Genomic DNA, 20,301 nt, shown 5'->3' on the forward strand with positions numbered 1-20,301 from the left:
GTATAAACACTGGCTTGGCGAGTGTTGTTCTGCTTTCAAAACACTCATAGTGGCTGCTTCTGGTCTTTGATTGGACATTTGCCTGTTGGCTTAGGACTTTAGTTTGGAAATCTTTTCTTCTTCTTGTGATCCCAATCAGACAACCAAAGGAATCTAGAAATACACGAGTGTATTGTTGAGTCCTTTTTACAGTTGATAAAGTGATTACCTAAAAAAGTTATGTTCAGTTAGTTGAATTTAAAATGTAACTGGCTAACCAATGCTGATCAAGGTTTCTAGGTTTAGATTAAATCAAGTTTCTATAAACAATTTAGTGTGATGTTTTACAGGCGTATACATATGTCGTCTATAGAGTTGCCTGGCTTTGGTTACATTTCCAATACTAGAAAGTACATCATCAGTGTGTTTATGAATCACTACCAAATGATCATAGTAAATCATTTTCTCTCAGCTATATATCTATTTTTAAATATTTATAGCCTCATTTTACATCTTAAATGATGGTAACCTGCCTTTAGTAATGCTTTATTGGGGCTTTATTGTATTTAACTTTATCTGATTTAACTGCACTCTGGTTATTGATGACTTGAGGGTTAACAGAAAAGATGGTTTTGACTGTTGATTATCTAGGCTTTGCACATATCTGTATTCAATTTAACTCTTTAAAGGTGACCGATTCACATCAAGTAAAGAAAGAAAAGTTTCTGATTTATCTCATCACATAAACGATGGACTCGAGAAGCTGTGGTGTTAGCAGGGGGCAGATTCCTTTCCCAGTATCTCCTCTTTTTGAGGAGCTATAAAAGCATTCTGGGTCAGTCATCTTAGGCCTTTTCTCTTGTCTTAAATCAAAAACTGGGGGGGGGGGTGGGTTGTATTTGGTGTGCAGAAGCGTTTGCAAGGTTTTAGACTTTGAAGAGGTTTAAAGCTTTATATGTCCAGCAGGTCTGAAACGTACCTACTATCTCACTTAGACCAAACACATGGGAATGGCTCACAATGCCATAAATCTACTAACCAGGCAGCTTAACTCCTCTACAAAGACATTGTTTTGCAAAACCTACTTGCTCACTGTAGCGATTAGTTTTGCTTCTTCTCTTTTCTGTGCCTGAAAGTAAAACATCACTTTGAAACCGACAGAGATGAAACAAGCTGAGTTTTATCAAGTGCACCACCAGGAAACAAAATGTGTATCAGCAGAAAGATACCTCTGCTGTGATAAGCTTTTCCCTCCCTTATAGTTTGTACTTCCCTGTGCTGCAGACATCCCAAGGGCAACAACTGGGACAATCTATTGATGCTGTAAGAGTTTCCAAAGTTTGCACAGTTACTGCACACCACTGCAAAAAAAAAAAAAAAAAAAACGTGTTGAAAGGAGAGGAAGGCAATGTTTCCATATGATTTTAAGATGAACTTTGGGCTTGTCATCTCTGACACATACAAATGCTTGACTTTTTCCTACATGTTCTTCCAATACCTGTGAAGTGTCAAGGAATATGAGTGCAATGATAAGGGCTTTTAAAGTGTTACCTTGATGGAGAATGATGTTTTGTCATTCCAGCAGTCATGACACGGCTATATACCTGTCTTCAGATGCTTTTCTTCGCTGTGTGTGTTCATGCCCTGTTGACATTGCAATACATCCGCTTTCTATTTTCCGATGAATGGATTTAATTTCAATGTGCTTTTTCTTTCAAAAGTATGGCGATGCAAGAAAAGACTCAAAACACAGTGAGTCAGAAATGCAAGAATGAAAGAAAAGATCTGAATAATAACACCGTGAAATCTGTCTCATATCTGACAAATCTTGCAACTGTTTCAGTCTTCTGTCTGTGTCAGCCAACCTGGGTGGCTCCCCTGTTGTTGAGAATACCTAGGTAGCTGTTGAGTGGGTGATTAATGTTTTAAAGTCACAGAGTGTCTTGTTGTGCTTGGTTCTGGCTTTTAAAAGCCTCTGGGCTTACTGGGCTCAGATCACAACAATGCTCCGACCTTTAATGACACATTCTACGGGGTATCTGTCTTTGAGCTTGCATGTGAACCTCAGTGCGTCGCTGGGTAGAGATATCCACAAGGATGAGGGTGGCACCAGATAGGGGCAGATTCTTCTCTCGTTCTCTGCCCTTTGCTTTCTAAAAAAATCCTTGTGAGGACAAGCAAAAGACGCACGGAAAAGAAGTTGTGCAGTATTTCTATCCCACAGTCGTTGGGTGCATTTCCAAAGCTGTGGGGTGTCATATTTTGAATGCATTAGAAACAGTGAATTGAATACAGACAGCTTGACAGCAAACATTACCATCTGTAAACCCAAACACCAATGTCCCAGTGTGGGCTTGTAAGCGTTTCCCCCAGTTTATTGATGGCTAGCTTAGGCAAGCAGGGACATCAAAGTGACAGGCTTTGATGTCACAATACTTGGCACCCATGGCATCTGTGCCCCCTGACCCTCAACACAATCGTTGTATAGGAGTCCCCCCTCAGTGCCCACTGTGTATACATGGTAGTTCAAATGCTAGCATCAGGTATTTGGTCAATGGGTTCATTTACATGGAAAAACTGCCCTCCCCCGCCTGGGGTTTGAACTAGCCGACTTGAATCGCTGCCCGCTCTCCCCTTGCGCTTTCATGTATGTGAATGGAAGCACTTGTTGATTGTGACCTCACTTCCCTCTTTGTTTGGAGTCACTCACTGAACGGGTGGATGTGACCTTGAGTTTTTCCACTCCTAGAGGTGCGTGGATACTGGGCCTGCTGGCTGGTTTCCTGGTCCTCAGTTGGAACCGTGTGTGCACTAAGCTCTTTTGTCTCCCTCTTAATTGTGGCTCTTGACGTGTCAAGAAAGGTGGCTGGCCAGCTATGGTGTGATGGACTGGTGTCGATCACCAAGACAACCTCTCTCACCTGTAGGGATTCTGAAGGTCAGATGGTTCAGGCTTTATCTGCTCCCTCATGCTCCCTGGGAAGATCCTGCCTACCAGAAAGTTCCTATTGTTGCTTGGGAAAAAGTTTTCTTTGTGTCTTTTGTGTTTGTATAAATGAGGTTTACCTGTGAGTTTTTTGTTTGCATCCATCAGGAGAGCACGTCCTCTCAGATAAGGTGTCCAATTGAGAATTGGGAATTGCTGAGCAAGCAGTGCAGAGAAATGGAGAAAAGAGCTCCTTTCTTTATGGGTTTGAGCTGTCCCGGCCTGCTGTGCATGTGCCTGTCGGTTCTGCAGCAGAGCTTGGCAGAGACCCCAGACTTTTTTCAAAACTCCCACTGCCTGCCTTTCTTCTTTTACACCTGCTCTTCTACAGAAGCATTCTTACCCACTTCCTTACTATTGGACCACGAAGATTTATGCTGGTTTGGAATTTGAAACCAACATAATAGTGTCAATGATCAATGTCTCAATTGTCAAACAAGTTGATGATGTGTTTTGCCAGCCATTTACTGGCATGTTAAGTTTTCCCTTCAGGCATGATGCCTCATCCAAATCATTTCCACTTCGTGCCTGACAGATAATGCAAGCAGCTAATAATATGGTCCAGTGCATCCATTGTCATCTTATTTTAAGACAATAGATACTCTGGACAGGGCCAGGCAGGACTGGGCAGCTACAGACCGTCTGTAACTTTAATAGCTGCCATGTGTTGGCCTGCCCTGGGGCCTGAGCCCCATTGAACCCAATGTGTTGTGTTGTCTTGGGAGTTCCCGTGACAGATTCCAGCTGGGGCTATTTTCTGCCACTGTGCACTGTCTGGGCATTCTTAACAGATTGGGGGGCTGATTGGAACGGTTGGGGCAGCTTGAGTGACAGTGTTTTACTGCATGGGGACTTGGGTGACAGTCAGAGGTGAGAGGGGTGACAGGTGAGCGACAGTTGCTCACTGAGGTGCACCGGGAGAGACAGTGTTGAGAGCTGGCTGGTCAGACATCAGTGTCATCGCCTGTGGCTCTGGCTGGTTTATCATGTGAGAGGCCAGACAGCAGTTCAATCCTCAAACCTGCTTTGTTATTGTCAAAACAAAACTTTTTCTTTCATGCAATGAAAATATGGGAGTTATTTTATCCATTATGTATTGGAAAAGCATTACCCCCATGTCATATATTCTATTAATCAATCAATCTACTTTTCTATAGCACCAAGTCGAAAGTTATCATATGACACTTAACAGTTCTAGTTCTACCAATGAGCAAGCAGTTGGCAATAGTGGCAAGGAAAAACTTCCCTCTATCAGGCAGAGCCTCTAGCAAAACCAGGCTCATTGGTACACCGCCATCTGTCACCTCCAAATAGGCTGAGAAAGTGGAAAAGGTTGTGTTCTTCTTGTGTGACTGGGGTTTTTCCTTTGGTTCTTATACTGTAGGTTTTGTTCACCTTTTCTCTACAACAACGTGTTGTAGGTAACACTGTTCCCAGAAGTTTGTGAGCACGACTTTATTCTTGCAGACAGGAATGATGGTGAAAACCAATTGAAAAAGATCAAAGTGGTAATTAACCAAGAGTTTTCCCCTGTAAGTGCACTTCTTAATGTTCTCATTAGACTCCACAGACAGAGCTATGTTAATTGTAGGCTTTATAATGCTGTGGTTTTAGAGAACCGTCTTACCTTGAATCTGGACTGTGAATCAAACCTTCTCAGAGATACTGAATGTGTATTAATAAAGTCTACAAATGATGAGCTGTGTTTCTTAGAAAACTATGGAATAATATTGGCAGTACAGTGATCACGCTTGTTCATATTGGTGAAACAGCGTTTTTCAGATATGGTTGTAATATCAGTCATTCAGCATTCATTGAATCTGTTGGATGAATTTCTTTAAACCTGACAGTAGGAAACTCTCGGTTTGATTCTGACAAAAGAAAACACTCCAGGCCTCTTCCCATCATTAGAAGCTCAGATCCATAAGTCGTGTTTTGTCTCTTCAGAGGAGGTCTGCTACTCCAAACACATTCTTCAGCTGACCACCATGCTGTCTTGAGCACGTCTCTGAACTCAAAATAACAACTGAACTCATGGGAGCACAATAACTGTACAAAGCCAACCGTCTTCCAGCGAGGTCAAAAGCCATGCCACTTCACTTTGAAAAGCCTTCTTCATCAGCAACAATTAGCTGCATTTGCTTGTCTCTGTCTAGCCAAGGAAATTGCACTTAATTGTGCCTCTGTCTGCAAGAGTTTCAAACATTTTTAACCCTCTTCAGTTTTTTTTTTTTTACGCTCAGTTTAAACTGCTGTAATGTGAGTGTCTGACCTTGTATGGAACCAAGGCACTACCTATACTCACTGTAAGGTATACTGTCTTATTTAATTGGCACCCAGGGAATCAGCCACTTTAACTCTCAGCAGGCCATTGTAGAAGAATGTTAATTAGTTTGACAATGAATGTGTGCTCCCCGTTGTTGGGCTCTTCGCATTGATACTTTTGACAGAGAGCTGAAGGAGAGTCAAAGAGCAACTCTTTGATCTAGAGTGAAATGTCAGATCTCTTTAGACGCCATGCATGTATATTGATGGGCTCAAACAGAAAGTACATATGCAAGAATTGAAAAGTGTTTACAAGGGAAGTGAAAAAAAAATGCTCAAGTGTTAAAATAAGGATTCAAACTGAAGTGAATTCTTTAAAATAAAAAAGAAGCATAAATGTGCTCATTTGCGAGGGTACTTGGAGTGCAATTAAGCTTCTTATGAAGTGATATATAAACATTCTTTATAATATAATATCTGTTATGTTGGATTTTCTTTTGGCACAGTGATAAAAGTTCTTTGCGAGTTGACAAGTCAAGGGGGCGTTGGAGCAGAAAAGTGAGTGTGGTGTGAGTCTGTTTCAGCTATAGGCATACTTGAGCCAACCAAATTACAACATTTATAAATGCTTACACACATGCCGTGCAAGCCTCGTTTTTATTGTTCTCTGTAAAGAGGAGCCGCTGGAGCTCAGTTTTATAGGCTCAGGCTTATGAAAGTTTTTGTAGTGTAAGATTTTAATCCAACTTGTTTTGATGTTTGGTAATCAAGTCCAATATGTAAAATCCAGAGATGGAGAGATGTGTGCCGGCGGGTCAGGGCAGTCACCCCTGTCTTCTCATGGTGTAAGTAGCAGCTCAGTACCTAGTGAGAGGGGGGATTTGAACCTAAGGAGATTTGGGAAAGGTTGTGTATGGCTAATCTGCACTGATTCAAAGGCTATTATAACAGAGACCATATTTTCACATTCTCCGCCTCTTTCTCTCTTTTTTAATCTTACACCCGCTTGCACTGAGACTCAACACCAATTTCAGAAGGCGTAGATACTCTTCTGTGCTTTGATAATCCCCTTGATGTCAGACTGTCTACAGATGATGAGTCTGTTTAAGGGGTTTAGTGTAGTGGCATTGGCCTCAGAGAGATTTTTCCTGGAAAATACAAAGCTCTGTTCTGGCTGTGTGCACGGGCCACAGACGAGCTTGGCGCTGACTTGGATGTTGGCGCTGGCATAGGGCTGGGCGTCACGGCAGCAAGAGCTGTGTGCTATTGTGCCAGGGAGTCACGCTCCACCTTGCGTGCCCGCTGGGGGCACCGCTTGAATAGTCTCAGAGCGCTCAATTATCTTTTCCTGCCTTTCTCTGACCCTAACAGTTACAAACAATCTCTCTCTGTGTGACTGTCTGGAAAGATTGAGTGTGAAGAAGACAATGAAACTCTTCACTTTAATCGGGTTGTCCGAAGTTGAGGAGGTTGTTAAGAATGACGGACTCATGGAAACATCAATGAATGCCGTTCCATGTTTCATTCAAATGCCAATAAGGATGAAGGTTCATAATACAAAAAAAATGTAACCATTCATGATTAACTACACTGTAAGAATTGAGACCATGTGGATCACATTAATCCATCAGTCAATCAATCTTTAGTTCATAACAAATCTTATCTCAAGACACTTTACAAAAAGAGATGGTCCAAGTCATACTCTCTTTGTTATATTATTTACAAGGACCCAACAGTTATCCACCAAAGCACTATGCAACATTTAACAAGTAACAGAGGCAAGGCAAAATGTTCTTTTAACAGGCAAGAACCTCGAGCAGGACCAGACTCTAGCTGAACAGCCATCTGCTGATGAACTAGAGCAAAATTATTTTGAGATATGATAGTATACGAAATCCATCTGCAGCAGCAGTCAGCTGTGAGTTTGTGTGATTTGCTGTTCACATCTGTTAAATTAATGTTGGGGCTTTGTCTAGTGGCTGCTTTAATCCATCTTCCCCTTCAGTTGAGAGATGGCAGACACTACTGCAAGCAATCTGGTTTACATGGTATTACATATGGCTGTGCATCACTGCAAATCTGGACAACAGAATGGCCTGTATGAATACATACTTAGCCCTTTTAATGCAAATATGCAGCCGGAATCCATCCAGTTCTAATGAATGTTCGATCTAGGCTGAAATATTTTCACATCAGACTTCACGAAGAATCACTGATGTGTTCTTTATCCACTTCATTGATGATTTCCAATGATTCTTTTCTCTGGACAAGGATCCATCATTTATTTTCAGTGTAAATGGTGAACGTCAGAGTATTCTGCAGCTGTGTGTACCAAACAAACTGACAGTTATTTGGAGCAATTTTGGGAGTTCACTTTTGGAGACTCTAAAGACTGACCTCTTACGTCCCTTACCCCCCTGTAGCTCCTATAATCCAAACTCTGTCAGGTACAGTCTTATAAGAAACATCCCCGTGTACATGAACAATCACATAGGTAATCAAATCGTCTTTTTCCTTAACCGTTACCGATTTTTGGTTTCCTTTTCCCAATGAAACAAGCCGTTCACTCTCTCCTAGTCTGTCTCTTTCCCTCTGCCTCCCCCTTTTTAACCTCACTCTGTCATGGTGAAGGAATCTACCACTCGTAGCCAGCTCGACACGTGCAGTTCAGCTGAATGAATTCCAGTGGACTTTGTACAGTGGTTTACATTCTGGTTTCCTTTTTTCACGTCTGCGGCTGCTGATGAACAGGTTTTACCTCAAGCCTGTAAATTGTTTCAATCTGGCGTTATATCCGTGTGATGAATTCACTGTCAGCATAATCGTTCAAGTTCTACTTCATACTTGGATTGTATACCGTTCAAGAGAATTTGAGGTTTTTTTTTTGTTCTTTTGCAGATTACATTCTCTGTCTAGCCTTTATGTGAGTCATCATAGGGTTTCCCCTGTTTGTGTGATCGCACATTGACATTCATACTCACAGCCTTCTAGTGACCTTGTGTCTTTTGCAGTTTTCCTGAGTACTGTAATGACACAGTAATTTATGGTGGATTGGGCTGTTGAGGTCTAGCGTCCCTCTGTTATGTCATTGGAATTCAGCTAAGCGAAAACTCTTTGCTCGTAACTGTGCATGTACCATGCTCTTTCATGAAATGCCTGTATAACACGCATTGTTGGCTGCCACTACAAGTCTTTCATTTTTTAATTACCCCATACAATTATGATTTTCAAGCCCAATATATTCAACATAATGCTCTCCTATCTCGTCACTGATCGTAACGTTCTTTCTTTAAACAGAACAAGCCAAGAGGGCAGTTGCTTTTGAGAGCAGAGGTAATATGGAGGAGGTGCTGGATTCTCTCAGAGCCACGATAGAGGGTGAGCACATTCATGACAACAACTCCACCAGCACACATCCCGGAACCCTACGCAGACGCAAGCGTTTCCTCTCCTACCCTCGCTACGTCGAGCTGATGGTGACAGCGGATGCCAAAATGGTCCGTCACCATGGACGCAACCTGGAGCACTACGTCCTAACAATCATGTCAGTAGTAAGTAAAAATAATGTTTCTAAAAATCTTTTTTTTTTTTTTTTTGTTTTGATGTTGAAGAGGTTTACTTGTTGATTTAGTTTAAGTTTCCCTGCAGATTATAATTAGTATGCCCCCCCAAAAAGTTAAACATTCTTATATCAAATGATTACCTTACTTGGTATCTAGATATGCTGTTGGTTTGAGTATCATATTACCTTTCCCAGATTTTGAGATATCCATCCCTGAGTTTCTGCCCCCTCCTTATCAACAGATCATGCAACAGAGTTTGGGAAGTAGGCCTAAACCTTGGTGACATAATCACAAGGTGTAAAGCCAAATACGTCAATTGTAGTTGCGGCTTGTTACTATGGAGTACTGTAACACCCTACCAAACATCAGGAGAAGAGAGTCATACATTAATAAGATAATGTGTACATTCCACCAGCCAAATAGAAGAGAATGTAAGTCCTAAAACTTTTGACAAATTGGTTTGTCTAAAATTCCCCAGCCACTTTCACTTTCACTTTCATTGGGAGTGAATTGGTATTGTTCTAATGTTTTGGACAACTGACGCTGTCTGTCATGTTCACATGTTCACACTTCCTTTAATATAACTATATATGCGCAACTATCATGAAAACCAATGAAAACTGTATCATTACAGACTGAAGATTTGCTCAAAAACTTTTGTCATCGATTAACTTAAGAAACAATCTCTTTTACTCAGGTAAAATAGATTGATGACCGCGATACAAGGCCTGTTAGCCTGTTATGGCAAATGCCATTTTGTGTTAGCATCAAGCTTATGAACTAAGTTGTACATCCTGGCACTTCTGTGATATTTTTTTTAATTTAAATCAGTTCTTGAAATCTCTAAGCACAATATAAATGTTTTTAACTCCATTCGAGGGACTGAAAAATGTCAGAAACTCCTCAAAATCTGGAGCATATACAGTCAAAACCTGGCATGAGAAATTTACATTAAACAACTGAATCACCCGCTACAGAGTTCTGCGTTTTTCTAGCCTCGCAGTTTACTGTCGGACATTTTGGTCATAAACCCTGTTGTGCTGCAGCGTCAATGAAAGTGGCTCAGTTAATTGGTAAAATCCTGACTCAGCACCGTGACCTCTTTATGAGTCCCATGTCTGACTGGGAACCCCCTCTAGTAATCAGTCCAGAGAACCTGTAAAACTGTGATTGACTGTCTTTGTATTTTAGAACAGAAATGATTGGGGAGTCTATGTGTCAAGGCAGGACAAGTTATCAATTGTAGTGAACTGTGTGTACCTTCTGCTTTCTCTCCCATATGTCGGACAGATTGCTCAAAACACTCATTAACGCATAAAGGAGTAATGATTGTCAGTGGAGTGTTCTGCTTCAGGAAGGGAGAGAGAATACAGTCAGTTTAAAATGTGCCAGGCCAGTTTATATTTCCAGGTTTTATATCTAAACATTCAGTCTACCATGCTTATGTCTGCAGACCAGTGGTGCATACACACACACAAACACGCACACACATTTCTGCAGACACATTTGAATCACTCCAGGTTAAGTATTACAGAGAAACCAGCCAAGTCTGATCCTTTAAGTTTGATCTAAGGGAGGTTTAGAATTCAATATTTTGGAAACTATCATGTCATTTTGATGTCTTAACTTATTTTATTGCATGACATCATTATTTGTAAGAACAAAGTGAGCTCTTCTTCGCATCACTAAACCTCGGACATTCCCAAAGCTGTATCTGGGTGGCTCTGTCGACATTTGTTGCTAACCTCTAGAGCTTGCTTTAAGCTAACTGACTGTGTGAGATATTGCTGTGATGGTCCAGTGAAGGCTGCAGTCTCCCTCTCTTACAATACAGAAACATACATTCGGGCAAATCCAAACAGATACAGGTCCTGTATCACAGTTTGACTTTGCAATAATGCAAAGACGGTCCACATCTGCCCACTGTGGACAAGCCACGGCCACGGCCACACACACCCCCCTCCCCCGGGCTAAGGCAAGCTAAATGTTTATAGTGGACTAATGAGTTCCTGTCAGGAGGCCGCACACCGCCCCAGGAGAGTGCTGGCCGACCGTGACAGGGGTGCACGAGAAAAGGCAAGAGGTGTGGAGGGGAAAAAGCTACAGAGGGAATGTTTCGCTGTCCTCACAGAGTGGGCTCAGAGCTCCAGCTTTGCTGACGTTTCTCATTTGTTGCCGCCTCCAGACTTTGGTTTATTTTGCTAAGGTCTACAAGGGAATCGTAATTGGTTTTAATACCCTGTTGATTAAACTTACCCTAGAGGAGACATTTTTCCGTTACTTTACACCTGAATGAACTGTTGCTACTCTAGTTAGACCCCATGAAGCAAAATTAAATCATACAATTGAATTACAAATCATGAGTGAGGTGTAGTAGCTTTTATACTGTCTTCATTTGTGCTCTTGTTTCAGGTTAGTGGAGGTTTGCATTTTTTGTCTGTGTGTTTTGTCTTCGTTACAGGTAGCAGCGGTGTACAGGGACCCCAGTGTAGGAAACCTCATCAACATCATGATTGTCAAGCTGGTCGTCATCCACAATGAACAGGTGAGTGCGGGCTTTTAAACGCTACCTGTATCGAGGTCTCTCATATAGCTGACATCAGCGCAGGTGTCCCTGGGCTGGCCTTATTTCTCAGCGAGGCCGCTTTGAAAGGACACTGCCTGCCTTGTCAGTCTAAAGTCTCAAGAGAGGTCTCCCAGGAAAACAAACGATACTATAGAGAAGGCATCTAGCCACCTGCAAAGACAGCTGAATACGGCTGCTAGGCTTTGCTGCGTCATACTGAATTTCATAGATTTAAGTTTAGTTTTTTTTAAACTTGTGTTCTATTTTTGTCAAATGCAAGGCTGTGATTAACAAAATATGCCCACCATCTCTGCTTTAAAGCATTTATTCAGAGTAAAGGTGATGATCATTCTGCAGATGTAAACTAAAAATCAAATGAAATGTGTCAAAGTCAAACATATAACACATAAGGTGGTCATGTAGAAACTAGGTGTGTCAAAAAACAAGTATCAGATATAATGTGTCGCAAAACAGTGACGACTACTCGTGTAACACAAAGTACGCTGACAACATCACAAAAGGCTAATATTGCAAGTATCACAGTACTTTAAATCATTACCCCCCTGTATCATGGTCGTATCACATGAGTATTGCCTATAAACAGCCTCGCTAGAACGCTCTGTAATGTGGTGTAGCCAAAGCAGAGCACATCGGATGTATTTATGAGTCACCAGGCCGGTTTACTTTGTGGCATTTATGCAGCTTTGTTTATATTGATGAGTAATAGTTGCTCATTTCCTGTTTAGCTAATGTGCATGCAAAACATGTAGCTCTGCGTATTGCCAGATGGCAAAATAACACATTGTTTACCCCATTGTTCAATTCATTTGTCAGTAAAATGAAAGACCATGATTGTTGCAGTCATGGAAATGACTTTTATATACCCGGCTGCCTTGTAGCAGATTATCTTGTAAAAAGCAAATCTTCTTCAGAATGGAGGGCTTCCTCCAACAGGTCCTCATTTCAAAATACTGCCATAACTTTGGCTTGAAGCTTTTTGGAGGTGTAAGAGGGAAGTTATGCATTTTCAAAAGGATTTCTATTTTCTGTGTTTGATTTAGGTTTAACTAAATGACCAATGTTTGACATGACTTTCTGCACTGAGGCTGTTTGGAGAGCTAGGAACGCACATTTAACCAAATGTTTATCCAGTGTCTCGGTCAAATCTCCAACAACGTTTCATCCAAAACAGGAAGGGCCCACAGTGAGCTTCAACGCTGCCACGACTCTCCACAACTTCTGCGTCTGGCAGCAGGGCCAAAACGTCCAGGACGACAGCCACCCCTCTCACCACGACACTGCGCTCCTCATCACTAGGTACACTCTCTCCCTCCCTTTGAAAGCAAAAGACAAGCTGCTTAAGAAAACTGTCCTCTTCAAAGAGATCTCACGGCATTGTATGTGTTTCTTTCTTTCAGGGAAGACATCTGCCGTGCGAAAGATAAATGTGACACTTTAGGTAAACTTCTTCGTCTTTCTCTCTGAAACAAAGTCCCCACCTCAAGTCATTTTCAATTAACTCTCTGCTCCATTGCCCACAGCTCATAAACTGTGCTCTAATGAGTTTATGGCAAGCTGTCAGCTAATAATATTATAGTGACAGAGCAGAGTGGTAGAAGGGGGAGGAGGGAGGGAGGATGGAGAGAGGCGGTGGCGGTGCTAATCTCTCTCAACAGAAGTTTTGATGGTTTAAGCGCCTTTACACACTCAGGCAGCGGGTTTTTCTTTCTAATAATTGCGCCTCTGAATGTGTTTATGTGTGTTTTCCTGTGTGTTTTCCTGTGTGTGTGTGTGTGTGTGTGTGTGTGTGTGTGTGTGTGTGTGTGTGTGTGTGTGTGTGTGTGTGTGTGTGTGTGTGTGACCCTGTACTGTAGGGCTGGCCGAGCTGGGCACCATGTGCGACCAGTACCGCAGCTGCTCCATCAGTGAGGAAAATGGAATCAGTGCCTCCTTCACCATTGCTCATGAGCTGGGCCATGTGTAAGTGGCAAGTACTCCCCCCCCCCCCCCCCCCCCCCAACCCCAACCCCAACCCCCTCCCACCCAACCACCCACAACCACCCCCTCCACACACACATACATTCACTCACTCACTCTCATACCTCTCATAGCCAGCTTTGACCAACAAAAGCCCTCTTATCAAGAGATGTAGGGCGAAGTAGAAGCAGGTGCAAAACATAATAAAGTGAAATACTCGACTTTTAATAACATGCCAGCCTTTAATACGTTACTGTACGGCTCTGGGAGTTAACCCTGTGTGTGTCATTTTCTTTAAACGCTCAGATAAACGTCAGCAAGGACATCCTGATTTCTTGAAAAGTGACACATTGTAAGTAATCAGTGCAACTTACAAATAGCTCAAGGTTGAACATTTAGCCTGTTTTTTTTTATTTTTTTATCTGGCAGCTCTTTTGTTTCTAGCTCTCTTTCATGTATCAGCCCTGCACGATGATAAAAGCACATGCCGATGTCACAATGAGATCATATGTAGCTTGTCTGTTGGCAAGTGATAGAGGTGTTATGGCTCTATCACTTGTCAGTCTGAGTGTTTTCACAACAAACAAATATTACCACATGCATGAAACAGAAAGAAAAAGCTTGCGTATCATCTTCATCCAAATGTCCATGTCCAAACACATGACTGTATTCTTCATAGAAAGGGTTTTTTTAAATTCCAAACAGCCTCAAAACTCACGGTAAACACCTATTACAGACACTTTGTTGTAAATCAGGTCAGTTGACGATGAACCGTTAAACATCTTCCTTTCCATCTCTGCAAACTTTCTCTTTTGTTGTCCAGTCTTCCAAAGTGCGAGCTATTCTTTCCGGTTTGCGTCTCCGTTTGTGTGGGACAGTAGAAAGAGGACCAGTGTCTTGTGAGCTTGTGAGCCATTGGTCAAGAATGAAAGTTATTCTTCTTCCTCCTTGTTCTCACTCACACATTCCTCCAGTGGAGAAATGGGACCAGAAAGAGCCAGATGGATGAGCCTCCTCTCTCCCCCCCCCCCCCCCCTTTCCACTTTCAGTCTCGTGTGGATCTGTTTATGCTAAAGTTCAAGCAGCTGGAGGCCCAGTTGGCGCTGCCTCTTGGCGTGGTTAATCGCTGCGTTCAGAGGCGTGAGCTCCGGAGAGTGTTAAGCGCTCTGAGGAAAGCCAGTGTCAGGTAGTGGAAGCCACTCAAGAGCATTGAAGATTAATGGCTAGGAGGCCTTTCTCAGATGACTGCTAGGATGTGTGATTACTAATAGCCATCATGGGGACTTTCAGGTGAGGCAATGTCACTTCATAGCTGCTCAAACATCGATTGAAGTCTGAACAATTCCAAGTTTAGATATGACATCTGCAGCTGAAAAAGATGATATTTGTCAAGAAGCACAAGAAGCAAAGCCACAAAAGTGTATTGGGGTTCTCCTGATCAAACATAAACCCAGAGAGCTAGCTTAGTGGATAAAATCACTGGGACTGTCAGAGATGGAGCACTGGATTGTGAGGCGCTAGTCTCTGCTGAAGTGCTGTTTTAAGCCATTCCTGCCGACTGTACTGTTTGCTGTGTCACTTATTTTTAATTCTAAGTCGTCATGGCTCCAGCAATATGTGTTACTCAAATTGTTATTTATGAACATTTCAGGCTTAGAAATCTGTTTTTGTCTTGCTGAAAATAAGTTTAGGGGCATGGCATGGCAGTAAGAGAGGGACGTCCTGTTCTGAGTTGCTAATGAAAAGAGACTTGACGTAATCCCATTCTGGTCAGGATGCCGATAATTAAACTGCAGGGCTGGTACTCTAACACTTGAATTAACTTCATTATTGATTTGTCCCTTGAGAAAGCCGAACAGAGAGCCGGGGCACTCCCTGATATATGACCTAATTACACTAAAAGACTCTCCGCTCAGGGTTTCCAGGCCAGTATTCTCATGTGTGCCCCTCTAGATTTGGCTAGACAAAATCACCATAACGGGACAGATAGTTTGGAGCTCATGCTAAATCTTAATTACGGTAATTAAAAAAAAGTCTTCTTGATTAGGGGAACGTGTTCAGTTGGTTATTTTTATTCAAACTTGCATGTCACCAGATGCAGCTGTGCATCATTAACTGACAAAGAACAATTTACAGATAAGATTTGCCTTGATGATGTCAGGATCAGCTGACAGCTTGGTGTGTGTGTGTGTGTGTGTGTGTGTGTGTGTGTGTGTGTGTGTGTGTGTGTGTGTGTGTGTGTGTGTGTGTGTGTGTGTGTGTGTGTGTGTGTGTGTGTGTGTGTGTGTGTGTGTGTGTGTGTGTGTGTGTGTGTGTGTGTGTGTGTCTGTACGTGCAGAGCTCATTACTGTGCCAGAGGCTTAATTATTCCCTGGGTGCCTTCAGGGCCTCGGCCCCTGTAGGGTGGGCCTCATGCCAGCCATGCTCTGTCTTGTTTGTGTGCCGGTATGGATTGACCCTCAGCCACAGTCCAGAGCCCAGCACTGGCCCACATCCTGCTGTAAACATCGCAGACATCATGCAGCTGCAGGGGATCCTGTATTTGTATATAAATATGTGTTCATGTGCACGTATTTATGGGTCCTTGCCAAAAACCACAACACCAAAAACAGGACATGTGTATAGGACTCCACTATTCTGGACATGATCAAGGAAGGAAACTTGCTTTGTGAGACAGTGGACTGCAGAAAGACTGGATGAAATCTTTACTTTTTGCAGATGCTCTGTTCCTTATATACATCTGTTATTCTGCAGAGTTTAGTGGTTATTGTAACTCGCGCTGAAAAAGCGTGTTAAAGTTAAGGCAGGCGAATTATTTTGGAAGCATTTATCTTAATGCTCTTCACAAGCCAAGAGCCACCTAGAAATGAAATGCTCTGGCCACAAGAGAAAGAAGAAGAGCCGATACCGGTGGCTCTCGCAGGCCTGTACAATGTCAATCCAGTGATTTAATTGCTGCTCAATGATCCGTTAATAATGAATGTACAACTTTTTTTGTTGTTTAAGTAGCTTTGTACGCAACTCCATCAAACATTCTTGATCCCAGCTTCTTGCATTTTAGGACGAATCTCTTTTTTCTCTGTTTCACGACATTTCAGTTACGTCACCTGTAGCTGTCTGAACCCTTGAAGGACACGTTTCACCATTTGTTTTTTCAACTCAAAATATATCTTAAACATGTTCTGAAAAGAGTTTTGTATAGTGTCACATCATCAGGTGGCTATTTTTGAGTTTGGTTGAATCCACTTGATGAGTTTTTAGACTTTAATGGGGATGTTTTTAACTAAGGGAAACTAATTCAAATGATAGGAAATACGCAGAGTGTGTTAATACTCCAAAATGTGTCTGTGGCTGCTTCTGGGTGATCCCCTGTTCAAAAAGGCTGAACACATATCTAGTGACGTTTATCCTCCTTGCTAGGACTAAGGTATGAGGTAGCTGGTAATCACTTTGTGTGTGTGCCTTATAACCCTCTCTCTAGCTCACCCATCTTCCCCCTTGTTCCCTCTTTTTTTGCACCAGGTTTAACATGCCTCACGATGACAATCCAAAGTGTCGGGAGGCCGGCATGAAGCACCAGTATCACGTCATGGCTCCCACCCTCAACTACGACACCAATCCCTGGTCGTGGTCCAAGTGCAGCCGCAAGTACATCACAGAGTTCCTAGAGTAGGTAGCAGCTCTCCTTCCTGTTTTTAAAACTGATTTCCTTTTGAACTTCTCGTCAAAGTTACGTTTCACCATTCCTGTTCTAGTCAAATATTATGGCTGCATTCCATTCCCGGGCCCTATCCCTCGAATCTTCAGGTGCTTTGTTTTCTTTTTGGATCAAGGGGTAGTGGTCTCCTAGCCCTTTGGAAGGCCTTTCGACTTTTTAGATGCAGACTCCAAACTTAGTGGTGGACGAAAATTCCCAGAATGCTTTGAGGCAGAGGCATTGTAACTCAGAGCACGACTAAAGATGCAGGGAAATTAGCCCATATCTTCCAGAATAATGACGCACAAATATCTTAATTTGATTAACTTACAAAGGAATACATTATTGGATTATTATAAAAAAGCATTTCAGAAAAATTGGCATTGTTTATGTCACTCAAATATTTTGATCTGTAAATCACTGTACATTTATTTTCATGTCACATACCTCAGGCTCCAAAAGTATGTCATGGTGAGTGGTGTCCCATTTGTAATTTATCATTTTAACACCTGCCCCACTTCCCCGTCTAAGCTACGCCAACTCTAAGGGGTTTGGAATTGGGACACGGCCTAAGACATCCACATTTAAAGAGTGTCATTAACTTTTACTTGTTGTTATCTGGCCCCAAACAAAATGCTTCTACGCCTCTTGCTTTATTCTGCATAGGCAGGTCAGCGCAGTGTAAACTGTGCTGGGTTGTTATTGCCTGGTGTTGAAAGAGTATTTCCTGTTTGAATCGGGGGGGGGGGGTCTTCCTCGGCTGACCCCAGCGATGGATATTCTGCAGCTCCCTCACCCGTCTCTCTCTCCCCTCAGACAGACAGAGCCACGCTGTCAAGACGCTGGGCAAACAGTAATCTAGTCACTAGCCTGCTTTCCACTGCAAAACCTGTAACACGGGGCAACGGCCCATTCAGCAACTCCTGGTGAAAGAGTTCCCTTTAAGATGGGAAATGTAACTTATAATTAGATCTTCCCTGGGTGGGACCCTTCAACTTTTGTCTCCTTTCCCTCTGTTAATTGTGGAGGCCTTTTACAAAGGACAGTCTTGTTGACCAGATGCATCTTGAGAGCGCAGTGTTAGGAGACTTTTTAAGATAGTGCGCCACATAGTTTCCAGCCAGCGATGACCTATGCATGGAGTGGTGGAAACGTTCAGCTGGAGACGGGGAGAATCTTGTGAATCTCCTCATCATGTGCACCAGACTATCAGCTTTGTTGACTTTCCATGTTTGCAGACCAGGGTGATATTGGTGTCTCTAAACTCAATGAGATACATAACATACTGTGCAGTTATGAAAAGAGTAAAGCTGCGTGTCAGTGTGGGAGCCGCAGCGGTGGGAAAGACCCCTCAAGTGTGTAGTCAAAGTGCTTTTAAAATGTGTCTCCAGCCAACAATGAGGTGCATTGATTCAAACTAGCACTTCAGCAGCGCTACTCATGCTCAGTGGGCTGACCTGGTCAAGTACGTCAGTGTTTTGACTGCCTTACCTCCTTGAAAAGCAAATTCAATCGGCACCCCTCTCCATCAGTTTAACAAACGAAAGGCCGCGCCACCTCTCAAAGTAGCTTTTTTTTTCAAAAGCTACGTTGAGTACTCCCCTCAGCTACTCCCCCTCCTTATCTCACTGCTGCGGCAATAATGTGCACTGGACTCCCACAGCTGAAAGCTGATGAAAAGTGTCCTGTTGTGGTGCGGTCTTATTATGAGTCAACGGCTACATAAAGCAGCCATTCTTTCCTTGTCCCTGGCACTGTGCTGTTTGATGTAAGCCACAAGATCCCAAATAGAAAACCCAAATCAAATCTTTGAATATGGGGCGCTGGTGGGGCAGTGGTTAGTGCGCCCGCCCAATGTATGGAGGCTGTAGTAACTCCATGCGGGCGGCCCAGGTTCGAATCCCACCTGGCTCTTTTCCCCCTTTCTTTGCTCCCAGATTTCAGACTATCCACTGTCCTGACTCTCCAATAAAGGCACAAAAGCCCAAATATAAAAAAAAAAAAAAAAAGAATATAAGCCTTGTTGTGTCTTCTGATGGTCAAAACAGACATATCATCAGTAGTGGCAAGATCTATCATTTTTCATTACACACCTTAAAAATGAGCCTAACCACTCAGACTACAAAACTCCCACATGACAACATTTCTTGGGTATATTCAATCTCCCATTTTCTTAATAAAATCAAGATGGATCCTTATGTACTGCATGTTCCTCCAAATTCAACTCTCATTATCTTGTTGTGTATCTCTAAGTACAATAATCGTTACATGCTGTTGGACACAAAACTCTGAGAGGACAGCATTGCTACAGTATTCCCTCACTGTTTGATCAAACACTGTGTACAGTGATACTCTGTGGCATTCAGACCTCTGCAAAAAATATATACAGTAAATCTCATGTATAAGTAGAGAGGGAAACCCAGTATATGGAAACTATTATTGTTTAGTCTCTTATGACATCACACAACAGCCAACTATATGTCGTCTTATAAATAAACTCACATTCAAGGTTTCCAATGGCTGCCAGATGTGGAAACTCATCCAGGGCCAGAAAAAGAGGTCTTGGATCCTCACAGGCGATATTCTGAACAGAAAAGAGATGTTTCATTTGAAAAATGACCACGCTGACCCCTTCTCCCTCCATCTGCCTGTCAGTGGTTTTAATAATCATTCCATTATAGGTTTTCAGGACCCCTGATTACACAGATGACCAACTGCTGAAAGATGCTGCAATATGGGACTGTCTGTCTGATTCTTTGACAGGCTGCTCTTCCACTGCTGTAATATTGTTCTTATGCAACCCTTACCCTGCCTCCCAGTGCTTTGTGCTGCAGGTTTTTTTTTTTTTTTTACATCATGAATGGAAATGAAAGGGGAAAGAAACAAAGTGACGATAACTCGGCGATAATCCTGGGTAATTATTGGCCTGTCACATCAGCTGTTACTGTATGGAACAGGTGTTTTGGCTGCTCAAATGGCTGGATTAAAATTTGTCAAAGAGATGCAGACGTGTCATGTAATTACACATCTATACGTGTCTCCTCCACCAGTTTCCTTTTTTTTGTTTTTAAGGTAAACAGGATAAAAGAGTTGATCCTTTGAGGCTCAGCTCGCTCTGCTAACATGTTTGACTTGTGTCTTTTCACAAGCGTGACGGGTGATGATTTGATATGCAGACTGTCGCTGCATACATTCATCCCAGCTGTGCTTTTGTTGCCTCTGTTTCTGCGTCACGGCTCAGGGTGTGGCTGAGATACAGCACGATCTG

General features: G+C 42.5%; 1 protein-coding gene across 1 annotated transcript in view; it reads left to right on the forward strand.

Moving 5' to 3' along the window:
• The window catches only part of LOC109993093 (A disintegrin and metalloproteinase with thrombospondin motifs 20), an 84,917-nt gene that overhangs the window by 6,995 nt on the left and 57,621 nt on the right, over positions 1-20,301 (forward strand). Inside the window, exons 4-9 of the mRNA XM_065957028.1 lie at positions 8,528-8,781; positions 11,255-11,338; positions 12,552-12,676; positions 12,778-12,818; positions 13,234-13,339; positions 16,859-17,005. Coding sequence (XP_065813100.1) covers positions 8,528-8,781; positions 11,255-11,338; positions 12,552-12,676; positions 12,778-12,818; positions 13,234-13,339; positions 16,859-17,005 — 757 coding nt within the window. The remainder of the gene's footprint in view (positions 1-8,527; positions 8,782-11,254; positions 11,339-12,551; positions 12,677-12,777; positions 12,819-13,233; positions 13,340-16,858; positions 17,006-20,301) is intronic.

The sequence above is a fragment of the Labrus bergylta genome, chromosome 7 (assembly GCF_963930695.1).
Source record: "Labrus bergylta chromosome 7, fLabBer1.1, whole genome shotgun sequence".
In the NCBI taxonomy this organism is placed as follows: Eukaryota; Metazoa; Chordata; class Actinopteri; order Labriformes; family Labridae; genus Labrus; species Labrus bergylta.